Here is a 25545-nt window from a genome sequence, read left to right as displayed (position 1 = left end):
AAGATTTACGGGCCAGGCTATTTTTTAGGCGACTACAGGTGACTAGGCTGTCGCCACGTGGTCACCGGGGTGTCGCCTGTATGGTCGTGAGTCGTCTCCTCAGTCGCCCAAAGAGTCGTAGCGTTTTTCTGGTCATCGCTGGATTTTCAACATGTTGAAACATTTTCGGAGACAGTTGGCGACAGTGGGTTTGACGCCAATGAGCGTAGCTTGACTTCTCCTGACGTAGGTGCTGTCGTAGTTGTCGCCAGGTGACGTAGGTTGTCATCAGGTGACGTAGGTTGTCGCCAGGTTAACGTAGGTTGTCACCAGGTGCAGGCATCGTTTTTTTTTTTGTTTTAAAGTAATTATTCTTTTCCAAATTTTATGTCGAAGGGGGGTCCAGTCGCCGGTTTTTCAGCGACCTGCTACGACTGTGACAGTTGACGGCAGTTGCCTAAAAATAGCCTAAGTGGAAAGGCCCTTTAAACGCATATCCAATATTGAAGTTTCCAGTGCAATTTTGACAGGCAACTACACTAGATAAAGAAGTTATATTCCGAATAACGCATTTAAACTCTCCTGCCGATGTAAGTGGTCACAAATGAGGAAAGGGCAGAGAGATTATCCTGATGCCTAGCCTAGAATTATTTGTCAAAATTCTCAATTTCGGCACACAAACCAGTTGTCACATTCCCTATAGTAACAGTTCACTAATAGTGATCAGCTTTGGATTTCCGAAAGGTGACTTTGCCTTGAAAATGTATTTTCTCTTGCTTTGAATGAGCAGCAGAGATTCAGAGGGAAAAGGTTCGAATGCGGCTGTGTCAAAGAGAGGCCTCTCAAGGAAGGACAGAGGAATGGAGTTACGCCAATCTTGGTCTATCTGTATGAAGCATTCCTTAAAACTATCCTTCAAGTAAACCTGGAGCTGTGCGTTCTGGTGCTTCCACCCTAGCGCATGTGCAAGCACATTTGCTAACTCCAACAAGCAGCTTTGTGTCTCAATCAATTGGACATATTCATTTCTAATGACGATGGCGAGATCTTGCACGTCCGAGTCAGTTCATCCTATCTTTGCCCCGGCCAGAAGCACCTGCTACTCATCGACGTCTTCCATCTCAATAGTAGAAGCAACATCGGTCACAGTGGTCTTCTGGCTTTCCCTGCGTTGGGGATTACGTAGTTCTAAATATATGACAACCAGCCGATAGATCTGCAGTGTCAACACCAAGCTATTCTTGATCGTGAAGAACAATAACATCTGGTGATATATTTTTTGACTTAGCATTAAGAACAATCGGAAGACAAGGAAAGGTCCATCTTGTATAAATATGGATATGGATATATTCCAGAGGTCTGCGCTGTATTTGTATAGCTGTGCTTTCCATAGTGGGGTGTGGTGTCCTGGAACTTCTGCATCTTCCCTCTGCTGTACTGAAATTTAACAAGCAGCATGAGAACAGTTTAGTAGCCAATGTGCAATTTTGTAGATAACAATATCACCTTTTCCTTTGGAGAACAACGTGAAATAGCAAGATGATTACAAGCTAACTGCCCAAAAGGCCGTAGTATATATATAACTTTGATAGCTATCACTTTATAGTCCAAAGAAGGACACAAAGTGCTGGGGTAACATAGAAACATAGAAATTAGGTGCAGGAGTAGGCCATTCGGCCCTTCGAGCCTGCACCGCCATTCAATATGATCATGGCTGATCATCCAACTCAGTATCCCGTACCTGCCTTCTCTCCATACCCTCTGATCCCCTTAGCCACAAGGGCCACATCTAACGCCCTCTTAAATATAGCCAATGAACTGGCCTCGACTACCCTCTGCGGCAGAGAGTTCCAGAGATTCACCGCTCTCTGTGTGAAAAAAGTTCTTCTCATCTCGGTTTTAAAGGATTTCCCCCTTATCCTTAAGCTGTGACCCCTTGTCCTGGACTTCCCCAACATCGGGAGCAATCTTCCTACATCTAGCCTGTCCAACCCCTTAAGAATTTTGTAAGTTTCTATAAGATCCCCTCTCAATCTCCTAAATTCTAGAGAGTATAAACCAAGTCTATCCAGTCTTTCTTCATAAGACAGTCCTGACATCCCAGGAATCAGTCTGGTGAACCTTCTCTGCACTCCCTCTATGGCAATAATGTCCTTCCTCAGATTTGGAGACCAAAACTGTACGCAATACTCCAGGTGTGGTCTCACCAAGACCCTGTACAACTGCAGTAGAACCTCCCTGCTCCTATACTCAAATCCTTTACATTTCACTGCATGAATCATTGCCATAGAAAATAAGCATCTGTTGCCCCTCATTCCATGAATCAACGTCATGAATCAACATCGATCCTCGCTCCATGAATCAACGTCAACTCCATGAATCATACATCACCCCGTCCCTGTCTATCTTTCACAAACATAATGAAGCTCACAGCAAGCTGCCTTCACACATCACTCCATGAAACAACACGGCACACAGCAAGCTTCCGCCACGCCTTCAGCCATGAGCAGACATCAACATTCATTGCCATTACCTCAGATAGCCACATAAAGTTGGAGTAACTCAGCGGATCAGACAGCATCTCTGGAGAAAAGGAATAGGTGACGTTTTCGGGTCGAGACCCTTCCTCAGACTTTTTGGTTTAAACTAGCCTTTATCTCAACTCACTTGAGGAAACACCACTTCATAAAACAATTCTAGTCACGCCTCACTCACTCCGTGAAACAATGTCACGCAAAAACGACATCGCCCCTCATGCCGTAAAGCAACAAACACCACACTAAACAACTCCGTCACACTTCACTCCATAAAACATCATCTGAGACATTTCTGTCACATCTTAAACCATAAACCACCACATAAACCAATTCTCCATCATGGATTCCAGCCCACATCATTCCCAGAATCAACAACAAACAAGACAATGCTGTCATAATCTTCTCCATGAAACATTGGCACAAAAAAACATACCTCAGTCACATTTCACTTAAAACGCGAAACGAGTCTCTATCACACTTACTACACGAAGCAACTACAAAAGCAATGATTTCTAACATACGTTTAAAGCCACATATGATAGCTGCCTCCATTGACATTGACAAAATATTATAATTTCCCAATTCCTTATGGCATAGAAGGAAGCATTTTGGCCCATTGAGTCTATGCTGGTTCATGCACAATCCCTTTCACTTTATTTTCCCTGTAACCTATTCTCCTCGCCAACCAACTACCCCTCAAATTCTACACTTCACCGACACACCAGCACATGGAAGGAACCCAAGCAACTTAGTTACAAAGAGAGGGTCAGGATTGAACCTAGGTTCCAGGAGCTGTAGGGCAGCAGGTCTTCCAAACATGCCACCGTGCTGCCCTAACAAGGGAACAGATAACACTGTAATGATTTACCTGTAATGTCCAAGGGAAATTGCAGCATACTCCATGTCCATAGAGCCAGAATGGCATAGACCAGCTCAAGGCAGCACCTGAAATCAACAACACTTGGTCAATGATGTAGAACTCGAATGACACCAATAAGAACATAGAACAGTACAGCAGGAGAACAGACCATTTGGCCCCTAATATCTGTGCCAAACATTATGCCAATACTATCACTTATCTGCCTGCACTTAACACATATCTCTCCATTCCCTGCCTGTTCCTATACCAGATCCTGGTGAACTTCTACCGCTGCACCATCGAGAGCATCCTTACCAACTGCATCACAGTATGGTATGGCAACTGCTCTGTCTCCGACCGGAAGGCATTGCAGAGGGTGGTGAAAATTGCCCAACGCATCACTGGTTCCACACTCCCCTCCATTGAGTCTGTCCAAAGCAAGCGCTGTCTGCGGAGGGCGCTCAGCATCGCCAAGGACTGCTCTCACCCCAACCATGGACTGTTTACCCTCCTACCATCCGGGAGGCGCTACAGGTCTCTCCGTTGCCGAACCAGCAGGTCGAGGAACAGCTTCTTTCCGGCCGCTGTCACTCTACTAAACAACGTACCTCAGTGACTGCCAATCACCACACCCCCCCCCCCCCCCCCCGGACCCTTATTATTTTTTTTTTTTATTCAAATCGTTTGCTATGTCGCTCTTCAAGGGAGATGCTAAATGCATTTCGTTGTCTCTGTACTGTACACTGACAATGACAATTAAAATTGAATCTGAATCTGAATCTGAATCCTATACCAATCTAAAATTCTTCCAAATGCCACTAACATATCTGCTTCAACCACAACCTCTGGCAGCACATTCCATGCACTCACCACCCTCTGTGTAAAAGACGTGCCTTGCACATCTCCTTTAAATGTTGCCCCTTTCACTTTAAAACTATGCAATCTTGCCATTTGATTTTTCCATTGTGAGATAAAGATTCTGACTGTCTACCCTATCCAAGCCTCTCATAATTGTATATACTCCTATTAGGTCTCCCCGCAACATCCGACGTTCCAAGTCTGTCCAACCTCTCCCTGTATCTAATAGCCACTAATCCAGACATCATTCTGGTAAACCTTCTCTTCACCTTTCCAAAACCCCCACATTCTTCCTGTAGTGGAGCAACCAGAACTGCATACAATAATCCAAAAGTGGCCTAACCAAAGTCCTATGAAATTTGCTGTCATTTCCTACCAAGAACCACTGTATAAGACTAATACTCGGAGTCTTCTACTCAATGTCCCGATCTATGAAAGCAAGCATGCCATATACCTTCTTTATCACTCTACATACTTGTGTTACCACTTTCACGGACCCCAAGATCCCTCAGCGCATCAATACTGTTAAATGTCATGCCATTCATTGTATATTTTCCACTTACATTTGACCTCCAATAGTGCAACACCTCACTTGCTCAGAATAAACTCTACCTGCCATTTCTCTGCCCAGTCTGTAGCTGATCCATGTCCTGCTGTCTACTTTATCAGCTTTCCTCATAGTCTGTGACTCCAGCAATCTTGGTGTTAGCTGCAAACTTAAGGGCAGCAAGCGCGACCAAACCGGAAGCGGGGGCCTCACGGAGGTCGAGTGATCCCCGTACAGGACCGGTCCCCACCAGCATGTGCCTGCATGCGGCGAGCGCGACCAAACCGGAAGCAGGGGCCGCACGGAGGTCGAGTGAGTGACGTGAAGTTCGAGCGAAGTCCGCGGGAAGTTCGCGTGTGACGTGTGGCGTCAGGACGCTGCGTACAGCGTCAAGATGCTGCGAACGCACGTCAAGGCGGCTGCGTACAGCGTCGAAGCGGCTGCAGGCTGACAGGCTGTTGCTGCGCGGAATTTTTGAACATGGTCAGTTTTTCTGAGCCCCGCGCGATGTCGGGACCAGCTCCGCAAAACTCCATACGGCTCCGACGATCAAAGTGGGACGGCCCCGCGAGGCCGTTTGGCTCAAGAGACCACGTTAGGTAGCTCTTGCCGCATGGAGTCGCATGCTCGTGGGACAGGCCCTTTACTTACTACCCCGTCTATGTTTAGGTCCGAGTCATTTATATATGTCACAAACAGTATGAGTTCTTTCCTCCTTTCTTTCTCTTAAAGGCCCTGTCTGATTCTAGCCTCTTAAATCTTGCATGCACTTCTTTTGTCTTGTTGACCAAATTTGCACCTTCTTTGGTCATCCAAGATTCCATTACTTTGCTGCCTATCCCTCCACCTTATTGGAACATGTCAGTTCTGAACATCGATCCTTAACAAAATCAAACGTCACCCATTCCTTCTCTCCAGAGATGCATTTTGGGCCATATGTCAGATGTGGACTTACCCAATAATATTTGCTCCCAATGTACACTCCCGAACCCCTGCCTAATAACGTTGTGGTTTGCCTTACTCCAATTTGGCACCTTCCCGCAAGGTCCAGCCTTCTCCCTATTCAAAACCATCTTAAAACTTATAGAGTTCCAATGTTCTTTTGATCTGAGTATAAACCCACCTGACCCCAGTATGTGATTGTGTTTCACTCTTAAACTCCAATATATCAGCTGCCGTCCCCACAAACATCAAAAGCAGCTGGGAGAGTTGGTCGCGGTTGACTCCGATTCCCAAAGGCAGTATCCATTTTCCTATGATAAGTACAATAAGGAGAGTCTGGTGTAGGCCCAGGATCCAGTCGAAATTCTGAAAAATGTCCTAATGCAACAGGAAACACGAGAAGAACACAAATGAAATAAGAATCAAAGGAATTGCATGCACCAACAATTTTTAAGAATAATTAGAAACCAAAGTTACAAAGAATAGACACAAAATGCTGGAGTAACACAGGGGGACATGCAGCATCTCTGGAGAGAAAGAATGGGTGACGATTCGGGTCAAGACCCTTCTTCAGACTGTTTACTCCAGCATTTTGTGTCTACCTTTGATCTAAAACAGCACCTGCAGCTCCTTCCTTACCAGGAAGAGAAATGTTTGTGCAGCTCTTTTCTATCAGTATATATTTGTTGTGGAATTTCGTTGTTTACTGGCAGAGGTAGACACAGGAAGAACAATAAAGTCATATAGCTTTTTCATGCAGTAAGAAGTGTAATGAAATTAAACAGAGATTTACCGATTTGCCTGTGGAACTGGAATTTGTGTTCCTTTCTGCAGCTGGACTTCCAGTTGGACGGATATCATACTGTAAAAGAATTTTCCGTTAATTGTTTTGCAGCAAACAAAGGAACAAGGCGCAAAACTTTAATTTAAAGTTTCTGCTGAAATAACATTAGTCTGAGTTCTATTCTCTTATCAAAGTACAGCCTGGCTCCAGTACCTGCCACTATCTCTAGTGACGTTATAATACTTACCTTCAGTGGTGCTGCAGTTCTGCCACTGGCCAATTGTGTGACTTTGGCTCCTTTGAGGGGGGGGGGCGGGATTAAAATCCAGTTTTCTACCGCCTATCCGAGGCCGATTTCCTCGGGCTGCCAGCTGCTGCAGAAAAATCGTTCCGACTTCCATTCCCAATTTTTTTTTTTTAATCGCGAGACAATTTAATGATTATATTAAAATAAAAAGCGACTTCTAACGCCGTCAATGCCTACAGCGTGACGGATCTCATGTACGGGACAAAACAAAGGGCAAGTTATTTATGTTACATATAAACTTGCTTCTTGGGATGACTTTAATCAATCCTCTGCGGGCGAAAATGTGATTTGGGCACCATACGAACCGGCAGTATTTTTCCTGCCGATATGGGGTTCAAATTCACCGCAAACGCAACGTTCCAATCGATTGCGTTCCAGAAGCAAGATGATTAAAATGCCGTCTAAATTGTCTATATTTTGGGTTATTCTCTCTCTCCATTATCATTATTTTTAAACTAAATATTCACAACAGTTTGAGTCACATGTATTGTGCAAAAAACAATAATTTGATTATATTTTGGGTGGATGTTTCTAGATTAATTTATGGGAATTAAACAGTAAATTCCTTCCATCTGGGATATAAATTCATGACAGTGAGATTTAAAAATCATGTTATATTGTGAATTATTGTGTGAATGTGATTAGTTTGTTATTTGGATACTTAGGCTATTTAAAAAAAAAATCATTTTCTTAAGAAATGTAATCTACAGGACATTGTTAATGGGAAAGTGGTGGGCAGAAAGGCATGTCATGTGTAGCTTGAAGAGCAAAAACTTGTAGTTTACAATGCCAAAATTGAAAAGTTGAGGGAAAAACAAGGTGTACAGAATTGCTTATTGGTTACAATCTGAGGAGTATGATGATGCTACTGATTATGATATGCCAATGTACCAGCTAGCAACTGATCTTCTCCATAAAGACTTGGTCTATTACTAGAAATTGTAATTCATTTGCCTGTCTGGTACAGACTTACAGCATATAATATAATAATATTAAAGTTCTGATCTTGAGAATATCACATTTTTGAAATTTCAAGGCAGTCTGTGTGTTTATCACTATTTCCGTCACAACGGTCAATTTTGTAATTAGCTACAAGTTCAAGTGAGTTTATTGTCATGTGTCCCTGTTTAGGACAATGAAATTCTTGCTTTGCTTCAGCACACAGAACATAGTAGACATTTACTACAAAACAGATAAGTGTGTCCATGTACCATAATATAAATATATACACACATGAATAAATAAATAAACTGATAAAGCGCAAATAACAGAAAATGGGTTATTAATAATCACAGTTTAGTCAGAGCCAGGTTTAATAGCCTGATGGCTGTGGGGAAGTAGCTATTCCTGAACCTGGTTGTTGCAGTCTTCAGGCTCCTGTACCTTCTACCTGAAGGTACAATTAGGTAATTAACTAATTATATTCTTTAATTTCAGGTCATCCAAGTAAGATGTTTTATATTTCTTTCAGAATGCTTCAATCTATAATAACTGAACATTTCATTCAGTTCTCTTGATTTTAAAGAAAGTTATGGGCTTTTGACTGTCCACGATCACAGCTTTTGTGTTGTCAGTGGAAAAGCAAAGGGAACAAGATGCTAATTTCCGAGTATGAAAATGGCCATAACTGTTTTAAATACTGAAGATATGAAAGTGAATTAGGTGTCAAATTAAACTTCTTTTTATGCTTTATCTGATGGGATAAATTGGAGACTTAATTTTTTAAATCTTAAAATTTTGTAACATTGCTACTGTTTCCACTTTAATTTGTGAATTCCAGGTTTAACTCCATGATCCTTGTGGGTGTTTGAGTGTGTAAGAGATTCATTAGATGAGGCATAAAAGCCAGTAAGCACAGGGTTGGATATGGGGCTCCTTTAGCTGTAGTGTCCAGGGTTTGGATATCAAGCCCATCCTGCCAATTTCATTACTGCCAATCTAAATGAAATATACTCATTGCCCAACATAGACACAAAAAGCTGGAGAAACTCAGCAGATCAGATAGCATCTCTGGAGAAAATGAATAGGTGATGTTTCGGGTTGAGACTCTTCTTCTGAAGGCTCTTGACCAGAAACATCACCTATTCCTTTTCTCCAGAGATGCTGTCTGATCCACTGATGGAGGCAGGTTATCTGGGTGCTTTCAAGAGAGAGCTGGATAGGGCTCTTAAAAATAGCGGAGTCTGGGGATATGGGGTGAAGGCAGGAACGGGGTACTGATTGGGGATGATCAGCCATGATCACATTGAATGGCGGTGCTGGCTCGAAGGGCCATGTGGCCTGCTCCTGCACCTATTGTCTATTGTCTTAATATTTGTGTTGAGCTGTTAGCTTCTCTTAAGTTCATGTTATAGGAGCTGAATTAGGCCATTAGGGCAATTAGGCCATTTGGCCTATCAAGTCTACTCCACCAGTTAATCATGGCTGATCTATCTTTCCCTTGCAACTCCATTCTCCTGCCTTCTCCCCATAACCCCGACACCCATGTTAATCAATAATCTGTCAATCTCTGATTTATAAATACCCAATTACTTGGTCTCTACAGCCATCCATGGCAATGAATTCCACTGATTCACCACCCTCTGCTTAAAAAAATTCCTCCTCATCTCCTTTCTGAAGGCACGCCCTTTTATTCTGAAGCTATGGCACCTGGTCCTAGACTCTCCCATTAGTGGAAACATCCTTTCCACATCCACTCTATCTAGGCCTTTCACTATTCGGTAAGTTTCAATGAGGCCCCCCCTCATTCTTCTAAACTCCAGTGAGTACAGACCCAATGCCGTCAAACGCTCATCACATGTTAACCCAATCATTTCTGGGATCATTCTCGTAAATCTTGGTTTCTGGGCTACATTGCATGACTCTCTGATGAATGCAGATAACTGATTGGGGCTCAGTTTGCCATGGTTAAGATTCATTTGCTGGTGTCTGAGTTGAGTTGTTGATGTGTGGGTTGAGCTGTTGGTATTGAGGTTACTTTCCATTGGATTTGCACTGGCAGTGTTTGGCTAGAATTCCAGTGCTTGGACTGGGTTGTCTGGTGTCAGGGTTGAGGGATCAATGCCTGAGTGAGCCTCTATTCCCTTAGGAATTCTATTCGGAACACTTGCAGTGAAGTTTTGGGCCGGAATAAATGACATCAAGCAAACAGAATAACATGCCTTTAATCACGGTTTATTCAAACCCATGTAACATCTTCACTTTGATGCCCATTGATATTGGTTTTACTGGACTTCCTTGATGCCGCACTCAGTGAAATGCTGCCTTGAACTCAAGAACAGTCGTTCTCACTTCACCTCTGCAGTTCAGCTCTCTTGTCCATGTTTGCTTCAAGACTATAATGAGGTCTGGAGCCAAATGGGCCTGGTAAAATCCAAATTGGACAAAGGCGAGGAAGTAGTTGAAGAGCAAGTGCCAATCGAAAGCACTATCGACAATGGCTTCCGTAACATTTCTGATCATCAGGAATAGTCTGATTCAGTAGTGTTAAGTCCAATTGGGTTTGTCCTGCTTTCAGTGAACAAGACATAGCTGGATAAATATCAACATGAAAGACTCCAGAGATGGAACATTACTGGAAAACTCTGGAATTCTAGGTCTTTACAACTGTACCTGGGATATTGTCCAATCCTATAACCTTTGCAAGTACACAAAAACGCTGGAGAAACTCAGCGGGTGCAGCAGCATCTGTGGAGCGAAGGAGATAGGCAACGTTTCGGGCCGAAACCCTTCTTCAGATGCTTTGCACTCAGCTGTTCCTTGCAACCACATGAGTGAACCAAATTGACTGAAGACAATGTTGCTATGGGTCTCCAGTTACATATGTATATGCCAGGCTGGGAGTGAATGGACGAGTTCCTCCTCTGAAGGACATTAGCGAGCTAAAAGTGAGTTTTTACAACAATCCAATAGTATTGCGATCAACTTAACTAAAATAAGTGCTTGTTGCTTTCTTATGTTTCAGGTAATTAACTAAACTTGAATTCCACTACAGCCAGGATGTTATTTAATGTCACATAGAGGGCAGTGAGTATATAGAATGAGTTGCCAGAGGAGGTACTTGGGGTAGCTACTATAACAACACATAAAAGGCATTTGGACAGGTACATGATAGGAAAGGTTTAAAGGGATATGGGTTAAAGATGGGCAGGTGGGACTAATGTAGATGGGGCACCTTGGTTAGCATAGGCAAGTTGGGCCAAAGGACTTATTTCCATGCTGTATAATCTCTAATTTATTGTTCCAAACCTTTGGATTGCAAGGTACACAAAAATGCTGGAGAAACTCAGTGGGTGCAGCGTCATCTATGGAGCGAAGGAACTAGGCAACGTTTCAGGCCGAAACCCTTCTTAAGATTGATGGGGGGTGGCGGGGAGAAGAAAGGAAAAAGGAGGAAGAGGAGCCCGAGGGCTGAGGGATGGGAGGAGACAGCTCGAGGGCTGAGGAAGGGGAGGAGACAGCAAGGGCAAACAAAATTAGGAGAATTTAATGTTCATGCCCCCAGGATGCAGACTCCCCATATGAGGTGCTGTTCCTCCAATTTCCGGTGTTGCTCACTCTGGCCATGGAGGAGACCCAGGGCAGAGAGGTCGGACGGGGAATGGGAGGGGGAGTTGAAGAGCTGAGCCACCGAGAGGTCAGGTAGGTTCTTGCGGACCGAGCGGAGGTGTTCGGCGAAACGATCGCCCAGCCTCCGCTTAGTCTCAGCTGACATCCAGAGCAGCGGATGCAATGGATGAGGTTGAAGGATTGCAAGTCTTGTTAGTCGACTAAAACACAACAACATTCCTGCAGCACTTGCTGGAATAATCTTGAACCGTAATGTCTGGTCACTTCACAAGATGAGCTAAAGACGGAATAATGCCATGTTCTTTTGTGGCTTGTGGAATCAGGACAGGATGCAATTTCACAAACTGGGTACAAGGGATTGCAGTGTGCTTGAGAACAGACTCAAATCAACACGAAAACAAAGAGTGGAGCGTTCAGAACATCTTGTACTGATGCACTGATTGGGGATATGGAAGCATAATGGTCGTGTTACCAGCCATAACTGGAAGCACACGACGAACTCATATTCAAGGTCCACCTTGGCAGTTTGGAAATGTCATCGTAGTTTAAAATTCTTTTCTCGGTGAGGTATCTCCCAGTTGGTGCAGATGCAGGAAATTGACTTTTTAGGGATGGTTATCATGGCTCAACCAGAGCCTGTGGATGCTGAGGAGAAATGATGCCTTGGTAACCACCATCCTCCTCCTCCTCCTGCCACTCTCAGGCTTTGCCTCCTGAACTCCATGATGCCACTGGTTGCTGTCTTCAGTTGTCATGGTTGTGCAGTATCTCTGCACCTGCTGGGTGTGTAATCTCACCATTGATGCAGAAACCAAAATCACACTTCTAAGTATCCAATGGCATTTTTTCACTACCCTTCTGGTAGTTGTGTGGATGTCCAAGGAACGTGTAGGAAGGAATTGCCGATGCTGGTTTCAATCGAAAATAGACACTAAAAGCTGGAGTAACTCAGTGGGTCAGGCAGCATCTCTAGAGGAAAGGAATGGTACCCGGACGTGGTGTCGAAGGATGAGAAGCTGAAGCAAAGAAGTTGAAGCCAGATAACCAAACGGAAACCAAGCCTAAACGTCAAATAACCGAAAGCGTACAAAGCCGAAACGCCAACTAACCGAAAGGGTGGTACGCCTAAATGCAAACTAACCGGGATGGGACGCCTAAAAGCCAACTAACCGAAAGGCTGCGCCGCCTAAAAGCAAACTCACCAAAAGGCCACTGTGCCGAAACGCCAACTAACCGAATGGCTGCATCACTTACAAGCCAACTAACCGAATGGCCGCTTTGCCGAAAAGTCAAATAACGGACATGACGTCGCCGGGGGGGCGGGGGCGGGACTTGTCAGCGATTGGTCCAGACCCCCGCATCCATCACATCACTGGCAGATGGAGACGGGAGGATGGGGGGCCTTTGACACCACGTCCACACACGAAAGGAATAGGTGATATTTCGGGTCGAGACCCTTCTTCAGACCAAGAATCAGGGGAAAAGGGAAACAAGAGATATAGATGGTGATATAGAGGGATATAAATCTCCAATGGGTAGCTTCTTCACTGTTGGGCATGTATGTGCCTCCTGCCCCAAGTTGCCCTGAGTTGGTCGGTCATGCCCGTAAGAAAGTCACTGGTTATTGAATTATCACTCGACCTAATGGCCGCTGATCACTGTTGTCATCCTGAAGAAATTTATTTCATTATTTTATCCACGTACACGCGGACCTTGGGAAAAGTCTGAAGCCAACTTGTCAGATCTCCCAGAGTTAGCAGAATGTCCATTTAAATAATGTCATCCTTTTAAATAGTAAGGAGAACCACAAACTGGAACAATGTGTTCTTAGTACAACAGAGATTACTCCATAACAGCTGTAGTTTGGACATTTCATCGCCAATTATGTTGATATTGACTACGCAAATCATGATGTCCTTAGGTGCGTGGCTGATACTGGCAGTAGGTCAACCATGCGTGGGTACTTGTTCCTGGAAGTGTCAAAACCAATTTTGAAGTTGACGCAATTTCACCCAGAAATATTTATTGTGGTGATTCACGATGGGAATATTCAAATAAAAAAGATTAATGCTATGTAATCATAATTTAGTTTAGTTTAGACATAGAGTGTGGAAACAGGCCCTTCGGCCCACCGAGTCCGCTCACGACCAGCGATCACCCGTACATTAACACTATCCTACACACACCTAGGAACAGTTTACATTTCTATATGAGGCCAATTAACCTACAAGCCTGTCCTTCTTTAGAATGTGGGCGGAAACTGAAGAGCTCGGAGAAAACCCATGTAGGTCACGGGGAGAACGTACAAACTCCGCACAGACAAGCACCCATAGACAGGATCAAACCCGGGTCTCTGGCGCTGTAAGGCAATAGTTCTACCGCTACGCCACCGTGCCGCACTATTCGCCCTAGGTTGGCGCTCTGGGTTCAAATGTATATGGGAAACACTATCAGTAGGAATTCAAATGCTGCAAGAAGTAATGCAGGAGTTCAGGATGACAATTACAATCTAAAATGTTCATTAACAAAATGGTACTACGTCATCTGTGTGGGACTTTATAATTTTAATTTCACTCTCCTTTCTGGACAAAGCACTAAATTACATCCCCAGCTCCAATAACAACAAAAGAAACATTGGTGTATCTGATCCAACACATGTCCACATTCTTTGAGAGAGATTGCTCGGAATAAACTTAGTTCTCACCAAGGAGTCCAACTAACACATAATACGAATGTGACATAACTTTATCTCCTTTGTTTTCTTGCCATCATCAGCTATAGATCACGTACATTAAAGTTTTGTACGATGCATCAGGAGATATTGCATTGGAATTTATGGTGAGCAACAACTTATAAAAAATGCTTGATTGAAGAATTCAGAATGAGCAGTTCAAAGTCTGAATGTGGTTGTTTTTTTGCAATTTAATTAAAGGCCCAATAATGCAAATTAGTTGAGAAAGCAAATTAAAGAAAAGCTGGTCTTATTAGAGAGAAAAAATAAAAATGGGGTAAAACCTTTAGCATTCTTTATGAAAAAAATGATTCCAATGTAAACTTGTAAAGTTAATTTTCAGTGCAGAAGAAATTGTTTGGCAGTAAATGGACAGGCATTGTTAACCTTTTCTATGGCAAGTTTGTAAGTAATGAGTGGGCAAGTACAGTAACTCCATGTCATTCGGGCTTCAATACTGAGTATATCAATGAGATTTTGGTAATGCTGGAGGTACTATGCTAGATATTCATTGTGCAATATCCCATGTTTCCATCTGACATTCTTTAGCAATGTTGAATGAAGAAATCTCCAGTTATTCTTATGTAGATAATGATCCAGTCTCACTGTGGTGGTGCTGTCCCTGCTATGGCAGACTATCCAGTTTACTCTAATGTTATACTAGTTTAGTTTAGTTTAGTTTGGAGGTACAGGAACATTGGCGTATTGAGTCGACACCGAACAGTGATTCCCATAAACTAACACCATCTTACACATGAAGGACAACTGGTTGTACATGCTACTGGTTAGCTGGCTTGCGTGCATTCACTGTAATGCTTTTTGAAAAATAAATAACAACACCCATGTTAATCAGCGTCTCCATACATTACATTGCCACACTAAAGCTAGGCTGTGAAAACGAATTAAAAATATCACTCATTTACAAACGGATCAACAAGAAATCTATAGACCAGTAGAATCCGAGGGAAGATTTGTCATAATGGGAATTCAATTACTGTCAAAATTAGTACCGGGAATACCAACATAGCAACATTTATAACAGTGAAAAATAAGACGGTCATACCATGCATGTGGAGTAATTCTTTGAAACACATTCGTCATTGCGTATTTTTTCAAGTTCGCATATTTCAAGGATCCATATTGGAGGTATTATGTTGATCAGATAAAAAAACAATGCTGGAGAAAACCTGTTCAAGTGAGCATACAGAAGTGTTAGAATACGTTCGTCGCTTTACCTCCCCCCTTTACTCCATCCAAGGACCCAAGCAGTCTTTCCAGGTGCGGCAGAGATTCACCTGCACCTCCTCAAACCTCATCTATTGCATCCGCTGCTCTAGATGTCAGCTGCTCTACATCGGTGAGACCAAGCGTAGGCTTGGCGATCGCTTTGCCCAACACCTCCGCTCGGTTCGCAATAACCAACCTGATCTCCCGGAGGCTCAGCACTTTCCCCTCCCATTCCAAATCCGACCTTTCTGTCCTGGGCCTCCTCCATGGCCAGAGTGAGGAACACCGTAAATTGGAGGAGCAGCACCTCATACTTCGCTTGGGCAGTTTGCACCCCAGCGGTATGAACATTGACTTCTCTAATTTCAGGTAGTCCTTACTTTCTCCTCCCCTTCTCAGGTCTCCCTCAGCCCTCTGGCTCCTCCTCTTCCTTTCTTCCTCCCCCCCACCCTCACATCATTCTGTAGAAGGGTTTTGACCAGAAACGTTGCCTATTTCCTTCGCTCCATAGACGCTGCTTCTCCCGCTGTGTTTCCCCAGCATTTTTGTCTACCTATTAATAATCATTCGTCCAGGACCTGCTTTTGTTCATCCATGTTTAACTACAGTGAAAATTACAATGAGCGTGACATTGAAAATGCATGAGGGAATCCAATTTATACAATTGCTGCAGAATATTTCAGTGCTGAAACTACTATTCAGTATCTGCTGTACATTAATGACAGTCCAGCTCAGTTGATGAGAGCTTTGATTCATTGAGTCATAGGTAAATATTGAAAGGTGTGGTGAATGAAACTGAAAATATAAATCAGTGCAACATGGCATGGCTAACATAAGCGTGTTTTCTGTGCTTAAAAGATTAGTGAATCAATTGGATTTTAATAAAGGGTTATCCGAAAATAATGTTTATTTTTATACTGTAAACAAATGAACATCTGAGATGCCAGTTTTGTTTTACCAATTAAAGTAATGTGTTTTTGAAATAAATGGTGGAAATACTATATGGTCGACATGACCCTTGTAACCACAGCTTAATCGGCACATCAAACTCAAGCCTGCACACTCAATAGTACAGTAAATGACAATATGTAGTCCTAGATTTTGTAAATCTTCTGGACCATTAAAAAATATTCGACAACCTTTGGGAAAAATCACCAATCAAACATAAATTGAAAATAATTAGCTTGGAAGTGCAAAAGGCAAGCGATGGAGTGTTTTCAATAACAATTGCCTATTTCATGCCTCAGACCATGTTTCCCATAAGTGTGAGGAGGGGCGATTGATCAGCACAACTCAATTCATGGCAGCAGAGTTAAAGTGCAATGACGTTTACAATACCCTGAAAGACCTAGGAATGGATGGATGAAAAAAATGCCACATGTTAAGCAATTCGTCAGGGTTAGGCTGCAGGATTGGTTCCATGTACAAAACTGATTAACAACGATTATATATTATTAGTGCCTCTGTAAATCTATTTCATACTTTTGGTTCATTTACTCCACGTTTTCATACAAACTTACAATTCTTTTATGGTCTTTATGTCTTTATCCCAGTGAGGCTCATCTTCTCAGCTTGTTTATCTTATCAGCTTGTTTGTGCATTGATGCGAGCTGCTTCTTTCTTGCAAGAAGGGCTGCTACACTCTTGCGAGAAAAGACTCAACTGCATCCTTCTTGTAAGAGTGTAGCAGATCACATCAATGCACAGAACAAGCTGTTTGACAGGCATTCACTGAGACACGGTATGGCCTAAGTTATCCATATTTCTATTACTTTACGGCATTTCGTTTGGACCTCAAGGGGTCCAAATGACAATTAAATGTATCTTGTATCTTGTATCTTAATCTAGTCCTTCACCTGCCAGATCAAACGGCAACTTTTCTGCTTGCACAATGTGATTGCATTCAGAGGACCAAAATACCAGTCTGGAAGGTTTCCTTTCGAAGATAGACACAAAAAGCTGGAATAACTCAGTGGGACAGGCAGCATCTCTGGAGAGAAGGAATGGGTGACGTTACGGGCCAAGACCCTTCTTCTCCTTTCGAGTCAGTTGAGGTCGTGCCATATCGTTACTGTCCCAAGCTTTTATTGGGCAGCGCCAGGATAGCCATCAGTAGCAAAAGCCAGTTTTTGTTAAAAATATATATATATATATATAACAGCAAATGCAATCAATGAAAAAAACAAACAGTACCCATTCCTTATTTCTATTGGCTCCAATTTGTATGCACTTCCCATGGTGTGTTGTGTTGCTAAACCACGCACAGACCATTCTTTCAATGTGATTTCTGGCACAGTAACCTGATTAAACTCAATACACCTAACCTGATAACTCTGCAAATACGGTCACAAATAGGGACAAAAATCAAAGAGGGGAAGCTGAGAAAATTAGCGTCAAAGAAAATGACTTTGGGTTTGCTGCCAATGCCAGGGTGCAACTGGAGAGATTTAGAAAGCTGGGATTTTATTGAACGAGTGATGCTTAAATTAAGACAAAACAAAAAAGTTTTATGACGAATAACAGTTTGAGATCTTAGACAGATAGGATTAAGGGAATGCTGCTTGACCCCAAGGTTAGTTCTGGTATTCAATCTTGGCCTATCCATACCTTGTTCACATAATCTTATATAGACACAAAATGCTGGAGTAACTCGACCCGACCCAACCCGACTCGTCTCTCTTGCCATAGAGGGAGCACTTGCCATTGCACTTGCCATAGAGGGAGTGCAGAGACGGTTCACCAGACTGATTCCTGGGATGTCAGGACTGTCTTATGAAGAAAGACTGGATAGACTTGGTTTATACTCTCTAGAATTTAGAAGATTGAGAGGGGATCTTATAGAAACTTACAAAATTCTTAAGGGGTCGGACAGGCTAGATGCAGGAAGATTGTTCCCGATGTTAGGGAAGTCCAGGACAAGGGGTCACAGCTTAAGGATAAAGGGGAAATCCTTTAAAACCGAGATGAGAAGAACTTTTTTCACACAGAGAGTGGTGAATCTCTGGAACTCTCTGCCACAGAGGGTAGTTGAGGCCAGTTCATTGGCTATATTTAAGAGGGAGTTAGATGTGGCCCTTGTGGCTAAGGGGATCAGGGGTTATGAGAGAAGGCAGGTACGGGATACTGAGTTGGATGATCAGCCATGATCTAATGGCGGTGCAGGCTCGAATGGCCTACTCCTGATGCTGCTGTCTGTCTCGCTAACTTACTCCAGCATGTTGTGTCTATCTTCGGTTTAAACCAGCATCGGGTGCGGTTGAGTCGGGAGCACTAACATCGCGGAAGGTTCGACCAGCCCCGACGCGAGGTTTGATCGTCCAGCGCAGGGGAGCTGACATCCCCCCGATGCAGGAGCAGATCAGCTCGACGCGGAGGGCCCGAACTCCGCCGACTATGGGAGTCAAGATCATCCCGTCAATGGGGGCTCGAGGTCCACGACCGAGGAAGAACTAAGGGGAAGGACTTGAATTCTATTTCGCCTTCCATCACAGTGAGGAATGTGTGGGAGTCACTGTGGTGGATGTTCATGTTAAAATGTGTTTTTGAGTGTTGCTTTTGATTGTATGACTGACCTGGCCAATGAAATTCCTCGTATGTTGCAAAACATACTTGGCAAATAAAGTGTGAATTCTGATCTAGTTCCTTCCTACTCAATAAGGCTGTGGAGGCCAAGTCATTCATCATTCCAATCTTATTTTTATCCTTGTGTTAGGCAATAGTTTTTAAGTTTAACGTTACACCCCTTTACTCCTCCTCCTGAGAAAAATGTATCTCTTTTTCTTCATCTTCAACAGTTCCTTGTGATCACGCATCCTTCCACTAAGGAGAGCGACTTTTCACATACTTCTTTGTCTGACATCTTTTAACCATTCTCCAGACCTCCTCTCTTACTTCATGTGGCCATCTTAAACAACCGTGTGTTTAGCCTTGTCGAGAGTCACTGCACTGAATAATTATCCAAAGAAGAGTTGCTAATTTCTAGGAATTATGACCTTCTCACTTGAGATATTAGATGGAAATCACTGATTTAAAATACAAAATTAGACAAATTTTTGATAGGAGCTCACTTCCTTTTCTCACTCATATTTTTGTGAAATGTGGTTAGACTTGAAAAAAAGAACCATGTGATTTATGATAATTTTCAAAGACCAATGTGATTTTCTGTAACTATAAGTTCATATGTTGTAGGAGCAGAATTAGGCCATTCGGTCCATCAAGTCTACTCCGCCATTCAATCATGGCTGATCTATCTTTCCCTCTCAACCCCATTTTCCTGCCTTCTCCCCATAACCCCTGACACCTAGAATTGCTGCCTTACAATCCTGACTACATGTGCTTGGCTGCACAGAGTTGTATATTTTCCCAGTGACCTGCGTGGATTTTCTCTGGTATCTCCAGTTTCCTCCCACACCCCAAAGACGTGCAGGTTTGTTAGCTAATTGGCTTGGTAGAGTTGTATCCTGTCCCAAGTCTGTGTAAGGTAGTGTTAGTGTATGGGGATCACTGGTTGGCATGGACTCAATGGGCTGACGGGCCTGTTTCCACGCTGTATCTCTAAACTAAGCTAGACTAAAACTAAACCTGGACTAATCAAAATCTATCAATCTTAAAATCTATTGCCTTAAAAATATTAGTTGACTTGGCCTCCACAGTCTTCTTTGGCAATGAATTCCACAAACGCACTACCCTCTGATTAAAGAAACTCATCCTCATCTCCTTTATGTTCTTTTCTTCTGAGGCTGTGGCCTCTCGTCCTACACTCTCCAGTTGTTCAAAATAATAACCTGAAGGGATGTTAACTTTTTGCCTTGTGCACCAGATGCTATGAGCAGCCTCTCACATTTCCATTCCCTCTACTGCACATCGTGCTTCATCAGTTAAATGTGACTTAATTAATTCCTGTACAGCATGCCTATTCTGACATAAGTTACTGTCAGAATAGACTGAATTACATGATATCACTGCTGCTTTTCAAAGAATATTTCCTCCTGGTGCTGCTCAAAAAGTGTTAGCTCATGCCACATTTTCTAATTATAAATTATATTGTCACGCAGTATTGCAACCACTTTTGCATTAAATGCCTAATTTATCGTGCCTTTCCACCCATTTGATCTTGGCAAACAGGTATTCTGCAAAGTGTATCAGCAAATTGGCAAATAGCAATTGGGTGCTGTGTGCATCTACTGACCAGATTCACAGTTACATGAAGACAACCATCTAAGACACATGATGGTGTTTCCATCACCTGTGGAAGCAGGTGGAAGCAGAAATACATGGTTGGTTCTTCATCATTATAGGGTCCTATTCCCCACCCAACCACACTGCGGGTAATGCAAAAGTCACAAAAATAAACAACCCATCTTCAAGTTGCATTGGATCTAGAACCTGCGTCTTTTTATGTAAGAAATATTCATTCTTAAACAGACTGGTCATTGAAACTGGAATAGGGCATCCCCCCCACTCCCCCCCCCCTCTCTGTTTGTCAAGATTTATCCCAATCACTCATCATTCTACCTATTTTTGTCTCAGCAGCAAACTTGGAAACTTAACATTTTGTTCCCTCCACCAGGTCATTAATGTAAATTATAAACAATTGAAGACCATGAACTTCAACCGATCCTTGCATTCCCTCCCTCTCCGTCCCTCCCCCACCCTAGTCATCCATCTAGTTTCACTGCTGTCCTGCTTAGTTTCAGAGTTTGTATCCACTCCTTATCACCTTCTTCACAGACAACAATGGACCGTTGTGAGCTACACCATTCCTTGTTCATCGTTGCTGGCTTTTCACACCTTTCATTCATTTCTTCTTTGGACCTTCTCATATCTCTAGTTGCCTTCTCCTCTGACTCAGCCTGAAGAAGGGTCTCGACCTGAAATGTCACCTATTCCTTTTCTCCAGAGATGCTGCCTGACCCGCTGAGTTACTCCAGCATTTTGTGTCTATCTTCTGTGTAACTTACTCCAGTAAATTGTATCTAGTTTCAGTCAATTTGTTTGAATTAGATCCAAAAATAAACTTCAGAAATATATTTAAGTTGAAAAGTTCTCCCTCCATGATTTTGTTCTAGTTATATTTCAGATTACAAATCAAATTCATGAAATTTCTCTTCATAATCTGACGTCAACCCCCGGTAACATTAGGCTGGTTTCTCTGAACTTGATGTGAGGCAATCATCACAACTTAAGAGTCACAAAAGCTGGTGTAACTCAGACAGGCAGCATCTCTGGAGAGAAGGAATGGGTGATGTTTCGGGTCGAGAGCCTTCTTCAGACTGAAGAAGGTCTGTCTGAAGAAGGGGCTCGACCCGAAACGTCACCCCACCCTTCTCTCCAGAGATGCTGCCTGTCTCGCTGAGCCACTCCAGCTTTTTGTGACTATCTTCGGTTTAAACCAGCATCTGCAGTTCCTTCCTACACAACCATCAGAACTTGCTAGGCACAAAAAGTTGGAGTAACTCAGTGGGCCAGACAGCATCTCTGGAGAAAAGGAATAGGGTCTGAAGAAGGGTCTCGACCCCCCGAAGCGTCGCCTATTCCTTTTCTCCAGAGATGCTGCCTGTCCCGTTGAGTTACTTCAGCTTTTTGTGTCTATCTTCGGTTTAAACCAGCATCTGCAGTTGTTTCTTACACATCACAACTTGTTAAGTCTTCCCACGCAACTGCATCAACAATACCCTACCCCCTTCATGAGAATCAGAAAATTAGATGTTAGAAATCTGGAGTAACTACAGATATTGGGAACGCTCAGCAGAACAGACAGCATCTGTGGAAAGAGAAACATTTAAGTTTCAATTCTGACTGGAGTCTTCGCCCTGAATCGTTGAGCGTCTCACGTTCCACAGATGCTGCCTGACTTGCTGAGTGGTTGCGGATTTTTAAAAATTGTATTCCCCTTTTGCCCTAGTCTCTTGATGTTCGAGAACTGCAACATTAAACTCATGGGCATCGGTAAAATCCGGCCACTCTCCCATCCCTCAATGCACTTCACAGACGGCTCCCTGTACAAGAAGCGGACGTAATACTGCTGTGGATGTGAAATAGCGATTCGATTAAAAAAAAAAGACCGCTGCTTCACAAAAAAAAACTTTGAACGCCCAAGTTTTAATTCCCGTCGTCATTTTTAGCCAGAACAAAATGCAGAGGGTGAGAAGTAAAAATAGTTGCTCAGATCAAGTCTTTGTGTATTTCTGCAGGCGCCCGTCCAATTGAATTGCCCACCTGGCATACGGATACTTTTGCTATGCTACTTTTTTTTTTCTTGTTTCAAAACTTTACCCGCCCTCTTACAAAACTTGCATCGAAGTGAGAGAAACAGGTCATTTTACCCGACGTGAATCCATATTTCAATAGCGTGAATAGCTCTTACCCTTTGTAATCGGCTCCTTTCTGGATGGTGGTGGTCACTATCATCTCTACAAGGATCAGCAATGTCAGAAGCAGCAACAGCCAGTAGTAGTTGTCATTCTTCGCTTTAACCACTCGCCAAACTGCAAAGACCGTGTGAAGGATGAAAACGAGCCTGGGGACAACGGCGCTCAGATAAACGTGCCAAACCATTGTCCGAACCCGTGCCCGGCGGAGTCAGACCCCAAGTCCTCTGGCCGCCCGTTTGAAAGAAGCAAACGTGGAGAGCTTTTATGGTCAAGCTTCCCCCCGCCCGGAGAGTCTCCCAGCTCCAGGCTCCTCCCTCGTGTGATCCCCAGTCCCAGCAAAGATCAACACAGCGGTCATCCTGAACTGGCAACATGGTTGAGCGCATCATTTTTATACCGCTGAGTTTCTCCAGCATTATTGTGTACCTTCGATTTTCCAGCATCTACAGTCCCTTCTTAAACACTTTTTAATACTGTTGTTTGTAATAAGAAATGTGATTTACTAAGTGAATGCGCAAGGATCAGCATCTGTCTGAAGAAGGGTCCCGACCCGAAATGCCATCGTGTTTAAGAGGGAACTGCAGATGCTGGAGAATCGAAGGTTACACAAAAAAGCTGGCGAAACTCAGCGGGTGCAGCAGCATCTATGGAGCGAAGGAAATAGGCAACGTTTCGTTGCCTATTTCCTTCGCTCCATAGATGCTGCTGCACCCGCTGAGTTTCTCCAGCTTTTTTGTGTAACCTCCGAAATGCCATCTGCCCGTGATCTCAGAGGTGCTGCCTGTCCCACTGAGTTACTCCGGCTTTTTGTGTCTATCTTCGGTTTAAACCAGCATCTGCAGTTCCTTCCTACACATTAAAGGCACAAAGTGAAAAAGATAAGGGAAAAAGAATAGGAGGACATTTTCAAAACTTTCTACTAAAGTGTTTAAATTAATGGATACAAAAAGATTCACGAATTGAGAAAGCAAATACTGGCTCTTGGCCACTGCCATTCATTTGGAAAATATTCACCTTACCTCCAGATTTCCCCACAAGGGAAACATCTTCCCTCTCTAGTGTCTTCAAGAATGTCTTTCATTCTTCGAAACACCGCCAAACTCCCCGATAATTCCCTGCAGGACAACTCTCCATCTCAGATATCATCTTGTTAAACCTATTCCCAGCCCTGAAATACAAAGATATCCTTCCGCCATCAAGCAAGTCAAGACCACATGTAGTACCTGCAGACATGGTCTCACCAAAGCCCAGCTCAGTAGCTGCCTGACAAGTTCACAAGTTATAGGAGTAGAATTAGGCCATTCGGCCCATCGAGTCTACTCCGCCATTCAATCAAGGCTGATCTCTGCCACCTCATCCCACTTTCCTGCTTTCTCCCCATAATCCTCGACACCCGTTCTAATCAAGAAATTGTCTATCTCGGCCTTAAAAAATATCCACTGACTTGGCTCCACAGCCCTCTGTGGCAATGAGTTTTCACAGATTAACTACCCTCGTGACCCTAGAGTGACTCGCTGAGTTACTCCAGCTTTATGAGTCTATCATCTAGCACAACTTTCCTTTTTGTACTGACCTCACCTGCTGAATTGGGACTGTGGTAGAAACAAGCATTATTGAGGAAGAAATGAGTTATCCTGGTTTGCAGAGAATAGGGTGTCATGAACTCAAATGAGGTTCACACTACATGCTAAGGTTGCAAATAGCCTCGTTCATCCCTGAGAAAGGCCAAGGAGAAGCAAAATGATTAGTCACATTTGAAGTTGGTGGTAGTGGCCAAAGATAATGGCTTCCTTTTCCCAATATGTAGTACGCTGCAACTTCTAATATCAATTTGCAGCTGATGATTCTGCACCTACCACTCATACTCTGCAAATCACAAACTTACTCAGCAGTTTAGTTTAGATTAGTTTAGTTTAATTTGGTTTAGAGGTACACCGTGGGCCCTTCGGCCCACCAAGTCAGCACCAATCAATGAACACCCATACACTAGTTCTATCCTACACACTAGGGGCAATATACAGAAGCCAATTAACCTACAAACCTGTACATCTTTGGAGTGTGGGAGGAAACCGGAGCACTTGGAGAAAACCCAGGTGGTCACAGGGAGAACGTACAAACTCGATACAGATAGCACCCTTAGTCAGGATCAAACCTGGGTCTCTGACGCTGTAAGGTGACAGGTCTACCGCTGTACCACTGTGCCGCCCCATGTTCCCTAAGCTTAAATCACAGATTCCAAATCCTACTTTCCATCCCCTTAACCTTAGTGACTCCCCCCTAACCCTAACTGATCTAACTGATCGGATGGCATAACACCCTTTGGAAAGGAGGAGATTGGAAAGCTGATTTTGACACAACAGATCATGACATAGAATTGGAAGCAATTTGGGTTGAGTAAAGGAATAACAAAGCATATAGGAACTATTCATAGGTCACCAAATAACCATATAACCATATAACAATTACAGCACGGAAACAGGCCAACTCGGCCCTTCTAGTCTGTGCCGAACACTTATTCTCCCCTAGTCCCATCTACCTGCACTCAGACCATAACCCTCCATTCCTTTCCCATCCATATACCTATCCAATTTATTTTTAAATGATAAAATCGAACCTGCCTCCACCACTTCCACTGGAAGCTCATTCTACACAGCTACCACTCTCTGAGTAAAGAAGTTCCCCCTCATGTTACCCCTAAACTTCTGTCCCTTAATTCTCAAGTCATGTCCTCTTGTTTGAATCTTCCCTACTCTCAATGGGAAAAGCTTATCCACGTTCACTCTGTCTATCCCTCTCATCATTTGAAAGACCTCTATGAAGTCCCCCCTTAAC

The 25545-nt window shown here is 43.3% G+C and overlaps 1 protein-coding gene across 2 annotated transcripts; it reads right to left on the bottom strand.

The window, feature by feature from the left end:
• Positions 1–488: 488 nt before the first annotated feature.
• On the bottom strand, positions 489–23050 carry tmem26b (transmembrane protein 26b). 2 transcript variants are annotated; one of them, XM_055647202.1, is made up of 6 exons: positions 22707–23045; positions 15177–15300; positions 6516–6584; positions 5904–6100; positions 3385–3461; positions 489–1416 (listed from the first exon to the last, which is right to left on the bottom strand). In XM_055647202.1, the coding sequence occupies exons 1-6, from the start codon at positions 22895–22897 to the stop codon at positions 1079–1081; spliced, it is 996 nt and encodes a 331-aa protein (XP_055503177.1). In that variant the 5' UTR covers positions 22898–23045; the 3' UTR covers positions 489–1078. The 2 variants fall into 2 exon arrangements, with proteins under 2 accessions (XP_055503177.1, XP_055503178.1); XM_055647203.1 differs by having other exon boundaries at positions 1072–1411; positions 22707–23050.
• Positions 23051–25545: the final 2495 nt, after the last annotated feature.

The sequence above is a fragment of the Leucoraja erinacea genome, chromosome 15 (assembly GCF_028641065.1).
Source record: "Leucoraja erinacea ecotype New England chromosome 15, Leri_hhj_1, whole genome shotgun sequence".
NCBI classification, from domain to species: domain Eukaryota; kingdom Metazoa; phylum Chordata; class Chondrichthyes; order Rajiformes; family Rajidae; genus Leucoraja; species Leucoraja erinaceus.
This window is presented reverse-complemented; position numbering and strand designations above follow the sequence as displayed.

Excerpts from the sequence above, each read along its gene's own strand:
- tmem26b (XM_055647202.1), bottom strand. The coding sequence starts at position 22,897 with ATGGTTTGGCACGTTTATCTGAGCGCCGTTGTCCCCAGGCTCGTTTTC. Across the intron at positions 3,462-5,903 it reads CAATCACATACTGGGGTCAG|GTGCTGCCTTGAGCTGGTCT; the intron begins GTGGGTTTATAC and ends TGTTGATTTCAG. Across the intron at positions 1,417-3,384 it reads ATTTCCCTTGGACATTACAG|TACAGCAGAGGGAAGATGCA; the intron begins GTAAATCATTAC and ends GTTAAATTTCAG.